Source organism: Mobula hypostoma, chromosome 3, assembly GCF_963921235.1.
Source record: "Mobula hypostoma chromosome 3, sMobHyp1.1, whole genome shotgun sequence".
Lineage (NCBI taxonomy): Eukaryota > Metazoa > Chordata > Chondrichthyes > Myliobatiformes > Myliobatidae > Mobula > Mobula hypostoma.
The window spans coordinates 117,886,887-117,900,078 of record NC_086099.1 but is presented as its reverse complement, the minus strand read 5'-3'; the positions used below and the strand labels follow the sequence as shown (position 1 = coordinate 117,900,078).

General features: G+C 41.6%; 1 protein-coding gene across 8 annotated transcripts in view; it reads left to right on the top strand.

Moving 5' to 3' along the window:
• Window positions 1-13,192, top strand: part of LOC134344214 (bile acid receptor-like) — a 129,699-nt gene that overhangs the window by 98,540 nt on the left and 17,967 nt on the right. For all 8 annotated transcript variants that reach the window (XM_063043630.1, XM_063043631.1, XM_063043629.1 and 5 more), the window contains one exon: window positions 4,031-4,159. In XM_063043630.1, coding sequence (XP_062899700.1) covers window positions 4,031-4,159 — 129 coding nt within the window. The remainder of the gene's footprint in view (window positions 1-4,030; window positions 4,160-13,192) is intronic.

The window sequence follows — 13,192 nt, the reverse complement described above, 5'->3', positions numbered from 1 at the left end:
CATGAGGATCGTGAGTAAACAGCCCTTTCCAAATACTCAATTGGATTGAGGTCTGGACTCTGACTTGGCCACTCCAGGACATTAATTTTGTTGTTTTTAAGCCATTCCTGTGTAGCTTTGGCTTTATGCTTGGAGTCTTTGTCTTGCTGGAAAACAGATCTCCCAAGCTGCAGTTCTCCAGCAGTCTGCATCCAGTTTTCCTCCAGGATTTCCATGAATTTTGCTGCATTAATTTTACTCTCTACCTTCAGAAGCCTTCCAGGGCCTGCTGCAGTGAAGTATCCCCACAGCATGATGCAGCCACCACCGTGCTTCACAGTAGGGATGGCGTGTTTTTGATGATGTGCGGTGTTTGGCTTACGCCAAACATAACATTTAATCTGTTGGCCAGAAATCTCAATTTTGGTTTCATCAGACTATAGAACCTTCTTCCAGCTGACTTCTGACAAACTCTAGCCGAGATTTCATGTGAGTTTTCTTTTTTCAACAGTGGCTTTCTCTTTGCCACTCTCCCATAAAGCTATGACTGGTGAAGCACCTGGGCAACAGCTGTTGTATGCATAGTCTCTCCTATCTCAGCCACTGCAGCTTGTAATTCGTCCAGAGTTGTCATGGGTCTCTTGGTGGCCTCCCTCACTAATCCCCTTCTTACACAGTCAATCAGTTTTTGACGACGGCCTGCTCTAGGCAGATTTACAGCTGTGCCATATTCCTTTCATTTCTTGATGATTGACTGAACTGTACTCCAAGGGATATTCAGTGACTTGGAAATTTTCTTGTATCCATCTCCTGACTTGTGCTTTTCAATAACCTTTTCGTTGGACCTTCCAGATACTGTTGTATTTTTACTACTATCAATTGAAATACCTTGACTATACACAGATCTCCATTTAACTAAATATGTGACTTCTAAGACCAATTGGCTGCACCAGTGATGATTTAGTGTGCCATATTAAAGAGCGGGGTGAATACGTGCCGTGAACTGTTTTGTGCTTTATACTTGGAATTGATTTTGACCATTTTGTTTTCACTTTGTTTTTACTTTGACATGAAAGAGTCTTTTTCTGTTGATCAGTGTCAAAAAAAAGCCAAAATTAAATCCACTGTGATTCAATGTTGTAAAACAACAAAACATAAACTTTCAAGGGGGGTGAATACATTTTATATGTCGAGAACTGTTAACTTTATGGCAGCAGTACAATGAAATACATGATAAATATAGAGAAAAAACTGAGTTACATTAAGTATATATGTATTAAATAGTTACGTTAAAATAAGTAGTGCAAAAGAACAGAAATTTGAAAAAAACATGAGGTCGTGTTCATAGGTTCAATGCCCATTTAGAAATCGGATGGCAGAGGGGAAAAAGCTGTTCCTGAATTGCTGAGTCTGTGCCTTTAGGCTTCTGTACATTCTTCCTGATGGTAACAGTGAGAAGAGGACATGTCCTGGGTGGTGGAGATCCTTAATAACGATGACCGTCTTCCTAAGGCATTGCTCCTTGAAGGTGTCTTTGATACTAGGGAGGCAGGTACTCATGATACAGCTGACTGACCTTACAAGTTCTGCAACTTATTTCGATCTTGTGCAGTAGCCTCCACCACCGCGCTTCCCCCCCCAGACTGTGATGCAGCTGGTCAGAATGCCCTCCACGGTACATTTGTGGAGGTTTATGAGTGTTTTAGTTGACAAACCAAATCTCCTCCAATCTTAATGAAATATAGCCGCTATCTTGCCTTTTTTACAGCTGCATCAATATGTTGCGTCCAGGCTATGTCCTCAGAGATATTGACACCCAGAAACCTGAAATTGCTTACTCTTTCCACTTCTGATCCCTTGTCTTACCCTTCCTGTGCGCCCTTTCGTCACCTTCTGAAATTCTGCCAACAATGGTCGTATGATCAGCAATTTTTGTAAGGAGCTGTTTGAGCTGTATATAGCCACAGTCATGGGTGTAGGGAGTAGAGCAGTGGGCTAAGCACTCATCCCCGTGGATTGCTAATGTTCATTGTCAGTGAGGAGATGTTATTTCCAAACTGCACAGATTGTAGTCTTCCGGTTAGGAAGTCAAGGAACCAGTTGCAGATGGAAGTACAGAGGCCCAAGTTCTTTAGCTTTTTGATCAGGACTGTAGGAAAGATGGTGTTAAATGCTGAGCTATAGTCAATTAACAGTATTCCTGACATAGGTATTTGCATTGTCCAGGTGATCCAAGGCTGTGTGGAGAGTCATGGAGATTGTGTCTGCTGTAGACCTATTGTGGCGATAGGCAAATTGTAGTGGGTCCAAGTCCTCCCTGAGACAGGCATTGATTCTAGCCAGGACCAACCTGTCAAAGCATTTTCATCACCGTAGGTGTGAGCACTACTGGACAACAGTCATTGGGGCATCTCACACTGCTATTATTGGGCACTGGTTTAATTGTTGGCCTCTTGAAGCAGATGGGAACTTCCGACTGTAGCAGTGAGAGATTGAAAATGTCTTTGAGTACTTCCACCAGTTGGTTGGCACTGGTTTTCAAAGCCTTACCAGGTACTCCATCAGGTACTGCTGCTTTGCAAGGGTTTACCCTCTTGAAAGACAACCTGATGTCGGCCTCTGCGATAGAGATCACAGGGTCATTGGATGCCGCAGGATCCTGATAGCTGTGGTTTTATTCTCCCTTTCAAAGAAAGCATAAAAGGCATTGAGGTCATCTGGTAGTGAAGCATCACTGCCATTCACGATGTTGGGTTTTGCTTTGTAGGAAGCAATGGTCTGCAAACCCTGCCAGAGTTGACATGAATTCTATGTCACCTCTGACATCTCCCAGAATTGTAGCTTGGCTCTCGAAATAGCCCTCTGCAAGTCATACCTGGTTTTCCATCTGCCAAAAGTAGAATATCCCGTTGCCCAACCATTTTAATTCCTATCCCCTTTCCCATTCCGACATGTCAATGCGTGGCCTTCTCTTTTGCCACGATGAGGCCACTCTCAGTGTGGAGGAGCAACACCTTATATTCCATCTAGGCAGCCTCCAACCTGATGGTATGCACATTGATTTCTCCTGGCAACTTTTATTGTTCCCTTCTCCTCCCCTCTTATGCTACTCCACACTCTGGCTTCTTACTTTCTCCTCACCTGCCTATCACCTCCCCCTTTCTCCCACGATTCACTCTCCTCTCCTATCAGATTCCTTCTTCTCCAGCCCTTTACCTTTCCTACCCTCCTGGTTTCACCAATCACCCTCTAGGTGCTCCTTCTTCCTCCCCCCCCCCACCTTTTTATTCTGGTGTCTTCCCCTTTCCATTTCAGAATGAAGAAGCGTCTTGGCCCCAAATGTTGACTGTTTATTCATTTCCATAGATGCTGCCTGACCTGCTGAGTTCCTTCAGCATTTTGTGTGTGTTGCTCTGGATTTCCAGCATCTGCAGACTCTCTTGTGTTAATGGGTACCCCAGGTAGTTTGTTTTGTGAATGGGAATCACTTAGCTTACTTTGTCAAATGAACTGTAATTTTGGGGAAATAAAATAATGTCTCTACTACCCTGAACTACTGAGTATTTCCAGCGTTTTTCCTTCCCAGAATTTTATCAACTGCAATTTTTATTTTCTTTTGAGGCAAAGCTTTTAAAAATATTTCCAAATACAAATACTTTCTGTATATTGGGAAAGCATTTATTTCTCCTTAGTAGAAACCACTTTGAAGACTAGTCATTAAAAACAAACATCATTGACTTGCTACCTGATCCTCTCAAATGTGAAAGCTTATTTCTTTTTGATGTCCTATCATTTTTTTTCTCTCTCTATTCCCATGAGAAACAATATACTCCAGGTATGTAGGATTAAGAATCAACTGTTGCTTTGAAATTCAATTTTAAGTATAGAAATGATCATGAATCATGAAGCAAAAGTATTGGAAATATCAAGCATTAGTTAAATGTAAATAGTTTTAAAAATGTGGTTGATTAGCTTTATATGCATTCCTAATTGGTAAAATAAGAGGCTATATGTCATGTCCGGAAATTCAGTAGTATGCATATTGTTTAAGGTTTCCAGACATTAGATAATGAAGACCAGATTGCATTGCTAAAAGGTTCCACCGTGGAAGTGATGTTTCTTCACTCTGCACAACTATACAACCAGCGCTTCACACAGAGCAGCCACCAGTATATACAAGGTAAGTTACGGGAGATTCAAAGAAAGAATTCTCAATTCTGAGTACACTTGCCTGACACAAGAAATTTTAGGAAATATAAGAAATGCAGCAGGAGATTTAACATTCAGCAACATGTTTTCCCATAAAGGAATGTGATTAAAATTTGAAGTTGTGCTTTAATGATGAGAGTTTGTACAAAGTAACAGTTTCTTCCCCAAAGTCATCAGACTCCTCAATACCCGAAGCCTGGACTGACACCTCTATTTATTTATAATCATAAACCTACTGGCCTCTACTGTGCCTATTGTCTTGTTTATTATTTATTGTAATGCCTGCACTGTTTTGTGCACTTTATGCAGTTCTGGGTAGGTCTGTAGTCTAGTGTAGTTTTGTGTTGTTTTTTACGTAGTTCAGTGTAGTTTTTGTATTGTTCATGTAGCACCACGGTCCTGAAAACGTCTCATTTTTACTGTGTACTGTACCAGCAGTTATGGTTGAAATGACAATAAAAAGTGATTTGACTTGACAAAGGGAGAAATTACTTGGGATATTTTATTTGTTTGCCAGGAAGTATTGAACCGTAGTTCAATATTTTATTCTAAAAGATGACACCTACTCACCATACCCTATGTTCCTGGAATGGAAGACAGTCAAATCATTATGATTAAATTAAATGTCATCTGGGTGCTTCATGCTACAAATCGTTCTTGCTCAGATCAGTCATTCTTTGTCTTGAATGAATGCGTAATAATATCACTTAATATACAACATTTGCTAAGAGCGGGGTTCCCAAACTTTTTTATGCCATGGATCTCTACTATTAACCAAGGGGTCTGTGGATGCCAGGTTGGGAACCCCTGGTTTAGAGCATTGTAAGAAGAAATTAGTTCCCATTGTTCTAAACCATAACTTAAACAGATCATCTGTGAAATGACCCCACCATGGCACTGGAATTCTGACTCGGGTGGTTTGTTTCAGTTATTTAGCTATTAGCACTAACTCAGGATCAGACATATTTTTTGAAATATGTTCCCTACAAACCATTATTTCACTGTACAAGTCAAAGCAGATAGTAGATGAACTGGAAGGAGTGCAGCAAAGAGCTACAAAGCTTCAGGGCTTTGAAGGTGGAGCCCGGACATAGGAGAAAGTAACAGAAGGTGGCAGCTACCAGGTGAATTCTCTCTGCTGCACGTAGCAGGCTATGGTTGGGTACATGGGATGGAGGAAGCTTCCTAATTGAGACAATTTTCAAAAGTAGCAATTAAAATAAGATTTGCTAATTTAAACCAAGTGACCCTGTCCTAACCACAACCCTTATACCAACATTGCCCACAAAAAAAGCATACAGGGGAATTCATATAACATTCTGATCCCTTAATTCTATAATTTAAGTGGCTTTCTACAAAATCTTGGTATTGTCACAGGTGAGACTTCAATGTCCATTTTCAAAAGTGTTTAAATATCACTACTGCTGAGATTTGACAAAGTTCTGAAAGATGAAATAGCAAATGGTGAGTGAACCAAACCAGAGATAACCTACTTGATATTTTCAGCAATTTATCTATTGTGGATGTAAGTGTCAGTACTGATGGGAGTTAAAATCACTAATTCTTTAATGGATATGTTTACATTGCCAATACAGGCATGTTAAAAAGGATAAATTTTTTATAGGACTGACAGCCCATTCATTAGGCAATATGGGCCATCAGCAGAAGCAGTATCATATTCCACCACAATCTGTAATTACTTGCATTGGCATATCCCTCACTCTACCAAGGAAGAGGTTCTAACAGTTCTGGACATTTTTCTTTTCTAACAATTGACTCTGCATTCCTCATCTGATCGATGTGTTGTCTCCAAATGATATCAGACACAATATCCACTATGTAGGACAATGGTCCAGTTCTGTCCTTAATTTTCCAAGTACCCATTTTTGATCACCTCTGTAGTCCTTCACCAGGACTGCTTGTCCAGGAGTGAAACATTCAACTTTCTTGTTTCAGGACCCCTCAATTTGTCTCAGCTGATGGTCTGTATATTCCTTCTGAGATTGGATTTGAGAAGATTCAAACATGAGCACAAGGGATGACCCAGGTTTAGCATAGCTGGCGAGATGTTGGTTGTAGAGTGTACTGCATTGCCATAAGGAGGTCATTGGTGAGCTTCTGTTTCAGTGTTAGTGTACTGTGTTACGCTGACATTGCTCGCAGTGTGTTCTTTACACTCTGGGCAAACCTTTCTGCCAAGCCATTTGTGGTGTGGTGTAGATATAACATGACTTATTCCATTCATTTTCAGGAATGTCTGAAACTGTTCCACAACAAACTGTGGTCCATTGTCACTGACTAAGTGTTCTGGAATACCAAATCTTGAGAAGAGGCTTATCAACACATCAACAGTGTGCAAGGCTGGAGTGGAGCTATTGGGAACACTTCTGGCCACATTGTAGCTGCATCCACTGTTACTTAGAAACTTGTGCCCATAAATGGTCTTGCATAATCCACATGAATCCTCTGCCAGAGCAATGCCGGCTATTTTCAGGGATGGAGAGATGCTGCTCTTGGCATCTTCTGGGCTTGTTGGCATCCAGAATAGTGTGTTGTAAGCTGCTGATCCTGCTGATCTATCCCAGGCCCCAGATGAAGCTTCAAGTCAATGCTTTCATTTTGACCATGCCAAAATGACTGGCATTTAGATCCTCCAACACTTTAGTTCTCAGCTTGAATGGTACAACTCTCAATCCCAACATAAGACAACCCCGTCAAGGACAAGTTCATCCCAGTGCTGGTAAAATTGGGGGAACTGGAATTTCTGTTGCACATTCCAGCCATTTTGGATGGCCATGTAGACCTGAGATAAACTGAGGCCTCTTCTAGTTTCCCTTTGGATCATCTCTGCTGTAATAGGGAGACTTTTGATTTGCATTAGGGAGAATAGTCAAGAGGTGATTCCTCTTTTGTAAATTTTTCAGATGTTTCCTTTTCACAGAATAAACGGGACAATTCATTAACATTTCCATGATTACCCATCCTCTTGAATCTGACGTTGCAATTGTGCCCGCCAAGAAAGAGTCCATCTCTGCATTTATGCTGTTGGTGTTAATGGAACACTCTTCAGTGGATTGAAAATGAACACCAGTGGAAGATGATTAGTAATGAGGGTTAACTCTCTCCCATACAGGTACTGGTTGTAACATTTTGCACCCCAAACCCAGACTCTAGGCCTCTATCAATCTGTGCATAATTTTTCTCAGTAGCAGTAAGGAAAAGTGATGTAAAGCTTCTATCACTCATAACATGTGATGACTGCACTTATACCATAAAGCGAGGTGTCACAGGCAAGCTTCACTGGATGGTGTGTGAGTACAGTGTCTGAAATCACCATTTCCTTTACCTTTTGGAAAGCCACCTCACACTGATTTGTCCATTGCTGTTTCTTCCAAATCTATAGTAATAAGTTCAAGGGGTGGAGCACAATAGCCAGGTTTGGCAGGAACCTGTTATAGTAAATGACATATCCTTAAAAGGACTGTGACATGTCCTTTCGCTTTCGAGCATCCAATACTGCTTGAATTTTCATAGTACACTTGTGTAATCCCTGTGCGTCAATGATATGACGACAGTAAATGATGCTTGGTTTAAAGAATTCACACTTGTTGCATTGTGCTCTAAGCCCATAATCTTCTAATCTAAATATTTACCACTTCGAGATTTTGGAGATGTTCCTTGTTATCCTTACTGGTAAGAATGTTGTCAGCTTGGTAACACTGTGTGCCTGGGCAACCTTGCAGCATGCGGACCATAGCTTTCTGCCTGAGTGCAGGTGCAGGTGCAGGTGCTACTACAAAAATAAGCCCGTTATAGCAATAGATCCATTCAAGTGTTTATGGTGAGGAACGCTTCGGACTCTTTCTCCATTTCCATCTGTAGATAGGCCTCAACTAAGTCCACTTTGCTGAAGGGTTTCCTTCTAGAAAGGTTTGAAAAGTTTTTCTCCATCCTGGGCAGAGGGTATTGATCTACTTTCAGTACTGGGTTGATGGTAACCTTAAAATCATCACAGATCCTGGCAGACCCGTTCTTCTTAGCTACTGGGCCCACTGGTTGTCCATGGGCTCCGCCCAACCTTGGAAAGAACTCCTTCAGCCTCTATGCAATCTACGTCACTGGCTACTTTATCATGGGTGGTATAAGGAACCAGATGGGCTTTGTAAATCTTGGGCGAGGCATTTTCATTTAATTCTATTTTACCCTTGATAAGCCATCCTTGAACACTACTTTGGCATCATTCAGTACCTTTCTTAATTCACTTCCAATTGACTCTATTGTAGGGTATGCAGTATGTAAATTGTGGATGGATCTCCAATCTTCTTGTAGTTGTCTCAGCTAATCATGGCCTCACAATGCAGGCCCTCTTGATTTTACCACCTACAAGCCCAATGTGACTTGTTGGTTGTTGTATTTCACTGTTAGAAATGTTATTCCTACCAGAGTTATCTTTTTTCCACTGTAAGTTCTTAGTTGGATATCTGCAGGCTTCAGTTCAGTATCTTTGAAATACTGTTCAAACTCATTTTGTGGAATGACTGAAACAGCTGAGCCAGTGTCCAATTCAATTTTAATTAATTTGTTATTCACTTCTGGTGTAAGCCATATCACATATCTATTCACAAACAAGAGAAAATCTATGGGTGCTGGAAATCTTGTGTGTGCGTTGCTTATCTATTATTAGTTTTCACATTGAAAACCTCAAGGCTACCCAGTATGTGCCCTACTTTGTTGCGTTTTCTGCGAGTTTCATCTTTAAACCTGCATTGGTCTGGTGTATGTGAACTCCTGCCATAACTGTAACATGATTTGTTCAGCCAGGCTGGTTTCTGTTTAGATTTTGTAATTTTGTTCACGCTCACTTTCATTCCTGACTGCAACTCAATTGTGTCTCTGTCTGCTGTTTCTATTGCAACGGCAATTTCATCTGCTCTTTTAAATGTACATTGTGCTTCAGTTAGGAGCCATGTTTGAATGCCTCTTTGTAAGATTCCACAAACTAAACGATCTCCCAGTGCATCACTACGCCCTTCACTGAGCAGACAATGCTTGGACAATCTCTTCAATTCAGTCACGTAAGCTGAACTAGACTCCCCTTCCTTTTGATTCTGCTTATTGTTAAAGTGTTCTGCAATCAACAACAGTTTGGTTCCAAATGTTTCTTCATTACTATCATGATATCAGCAAAGCTCATTTCAGCTGGTTAGGTTGGAACAGTCAAATTTCTAAGCAAACTGTATGCCTTTAAATCCAATGCATCAGTAAAACTACTATGCACTTCTCATTGGCTATTTCATTTGCTTTAAAAGATTGCTCAATTTGCTCAGTATAGAATGTCCAGTTATCTCTTGTGCAATTGAACGCATGCATCTTTTCGATGTACCCAGCCATTTCATTTCTGATTATTATCACCCAGTATTCACTAGGTGTATGAGGTGTCTAGGGAGGGGCAGCACCTCTGGTGGGGGGACCTGCCGTGCCCTTTTCAGGGCAGCTCGTCCACCTTTGGTCCCCACCTGGCACTCAGCTCTCACCTGTGGCTCCAAATAGCTGTAACACGCGCAGTGGCCACACCCTGGTAAACTGTCTCGGCAGACGGGCAAAACCAGGTGAGGGTAGCCGACGGGTCTTCGACCCTCCGTGAGGTAGGGGATCTGTCTATCCCAGTGTGTGAAGTCTGGCCCTGGCAAATTGAGTGGAGGAGATTGATTAATGGTCAAACGGTCAAGAAGGCAGGCCCAGCAGGCGTTGTGGAGTGCTAAGAGCACGACAAGTCACTTAGACATCCTGGTCATCCACTGCAGCAGGAGAGGTCTCCAGCCATAACGGTTGTCCGTGCCACTGGATCAAGGTCTCTTCTGCTGAGAGAGTAGGATTGCCCCTGTGCAACCACTGTTCCACTTAAAACTCCATCACGCACAGGTTTCTGTGTCTTCTTTGAATCCGAAGGACTAACACTATTCACTGGTTATTACTGAATTTGTCTGTCTTCTCCACTTCAACAGGTAGGTAATCATCTCAGGTTCATTTTACAACTTACTCATCACCATTATGTGTTGTAACTCCACAAACTAATCGCAAGGAAAAACAAGGAGCCAAGAATACATGCTTGTATAATAATGGTGTAATGATGTAGGCCATTCATGTACTTTATTATGATTATGGGGAGCAAGGACATGGCAGACCAATTGAATAATTACTTTGGTTCTGTCTTCACTAAGGAGGACATAAATAATCTTCCAGAAATAGTAAGGGACAGAGGGTCCAGTGAGATGGAGGAACTGAGTGAAATACATGTTAGTAGGGAAGTGGTGTTAGGTAAATTGAAGGGATTGAAGGCAGATAAATCCCCAGGGCCAGATGGTCTGCATCCTAGAGTGCTTAAGGAAGTAGCCCAAGAAATAGTGGATGCATTAGTGATAATTTTTCAAAACTCGTTAGATTCTGGACTAGTTCCTGAGGATTGGAGGGTGGCTAATGTAACCCCAATTTTTAAAAAAGGAGGGAGAGAGAAACCGGGGAATTATAGACCGGTTAGCCTAACGTCGGTGGTGGGGAAACTGCTGGAGTCAGTTATCAAGGATGTGATAACAGCACATTTGGAAAGCGGAGAAATGATCGGACAAAGTCAGCATGGATTTGTGAAAGGAAAATCATGTCTGACGAATCTCATAGAATTTTTTGAGAATGTAACTAGTAGAGTGGATAGGGGAGAACCAGTGGATGTGGTATATTTGGATTTTCAAAAGGCTTTTGACAAGGTCCCACACAGGAGATTAGTGTGCAAACTTAAAGCACACGGTATTGGGGGTAAGGTATTGGTGTGGGTGGAGAATTGGTTAGCAGACAGGAAGCAAAGAGTGGGAATAAACGGGACCTTTTCAGAATGGCAGGCGGTGACTAGTGGGGTACCGCAAGGCTCAGTGCTGGGACCCCAGTTGTTTACAATATATATTAATGACATGGATGAGGGAATTAAATGCAGCATCTCCAAGTTTGCGGATGACACGAAGCTTGGCGGCAGTGTTAGCAGTGAGGAGGATGCTAAGAGGATGCAGGGTGACTTGGATAGGTTGGGTGAGTGGGCAAACTCATGGCAGATGCAATTTAATGTGGATAAATGTGAAGTTATCCACTTTGGTGGCAAAAATAGGAAAACAGATTATTATCTGAATGGTGGCCGATTAGGAAAAGGGGAGGTGCAACGAGACCTGGGTGTCATTATACACCAGTCATTGAAAGTGGGCATGCAGGTACAGCAGGCGGTGAAAAAGGCGAATGGTATGCTGGCATTTATAGCGAGAGGATTCGAGTACAGGAGCAGGGAGGTACTACTGCAGTTGTACAAGGCCTTGGTGAGACCACACCTGGAGTATTGTGTGCAGTTTTGGTCCCCTAATCTGAGGAAAGACATCTTTGCCATAGAGGGAGTACAAAGAAGGTTCACTAGATTGATTCCTGGGATGGCAGGACTTTCATATGAAGAAAGACTGGATGAACTGGGCTTGTACTCGTTGGAATTTAGAAGATTGAGGGGGGATCTGATTGAAACATATAAGATCCTAAAGGGATTGGACAGGCTAGATGCAGGAAGATTGTTCCCGATGTTGGGGAAGTCCAGAACGAGGGGTCACAGTTTGAGGATAGAGGGGAAGCCTTTTAGGACCGAGATTAGGAAAAACTTCTTCACACAGAGAGTGGTGAATCTGTGGAATTCTCTGCCACAGCAAACAGTTGAGGCCAGTTCATTGGCTATGTTTAAGAGGGAGTTAGATATGGCCCTTGTGGCTACAGGGGTCAGGGGGTATGGAGGGAAGGCTGGGGCGGGGTTCTGAGTTGGATGATCAGCCATGATCATAATAAATGGCGGTGCAGGCTCGAAGGGCCGAATGGCCTACTCCTGCACCTATTTTCTATGTTTCTATGTTTCTATGTTTTACATGTATCTTGGAATGAACATTGTAAACAACAAAGAATGGATAAGCAAACAATATATTTAAAATATTACTCAAATATTACATATTAAATACATAAAGAGGTGCCTAAAATGTCACCCTAGAAAAACTGTATGACTAGATGAGACAAAATAGCTAAAGGAGCATGTAGACAGAGCAACTCCATAATTAGCATGTCAGATTAGATCAGTTGTGAATGGTGATGGACCACCGATGAAGTAATTATAGTCTCAAGCTTGCTGTCTTTTAATACAATCATGAAAATCTTAACCTCAAGTTTACTTTCTGAGCATGCCTCATATTCTTTGATTCAAAGAACTACCAATTTCAGTCGAGTTTACTTTCTGACAGAATCCAGAGACTTCTGGAGAAAGAAGTAACCAATAAGGACAGTGAGTAGAGTCATACAACTCATCACAAGAGTCAATCTTGTGTACCTGTACTTCATTACCTCAAAATCTGGAGGAATAGATAAAAGATAGAAATATGTGAAAACTGCTTTTCCCAGAGTGTAGAAAATCTGTAGAACTCTCTACCCAGCAAAGCAGTACAATATAACTCATTAAGTATATTTAAGGCACAGTTAGGTAGGTTTTAGAAGTACAGGGGAGTTAAGAGTCATGGGGAAAAGGCAGGTTGGTGGAGCTGAGTCCACAGCCAGGTTGGCCACCATCTTGTTGAATGGTGGAGCAGGCTGCTCTTATTTCTTATGTTCTTCCTATGTAAGTAAATCCCGATTTGTAAACCATGTATTTATTCTTTAGGCTAGCCATTGATTATTGTTTCTCAATTTATCAAAGCTCTCTCACGTCTCATGCCTTATTATTCAATCTATACAAAGCGAACTATATCATTTAAACATCAATTAACCCTTTCTTATCACATAATGTAGGATCTGTGGTTAGTTTGCTTATCTGCTTTGTTGTTATCCACGCAGGCTGAAAGAATATTATATCTTTGGACAAATACAAACATTGTGTCTTCTCCAAATCAGCCTGGAATCTCATACCTATATCGCCTGTGGTCTCACACTGCCAAATTCTATAGTT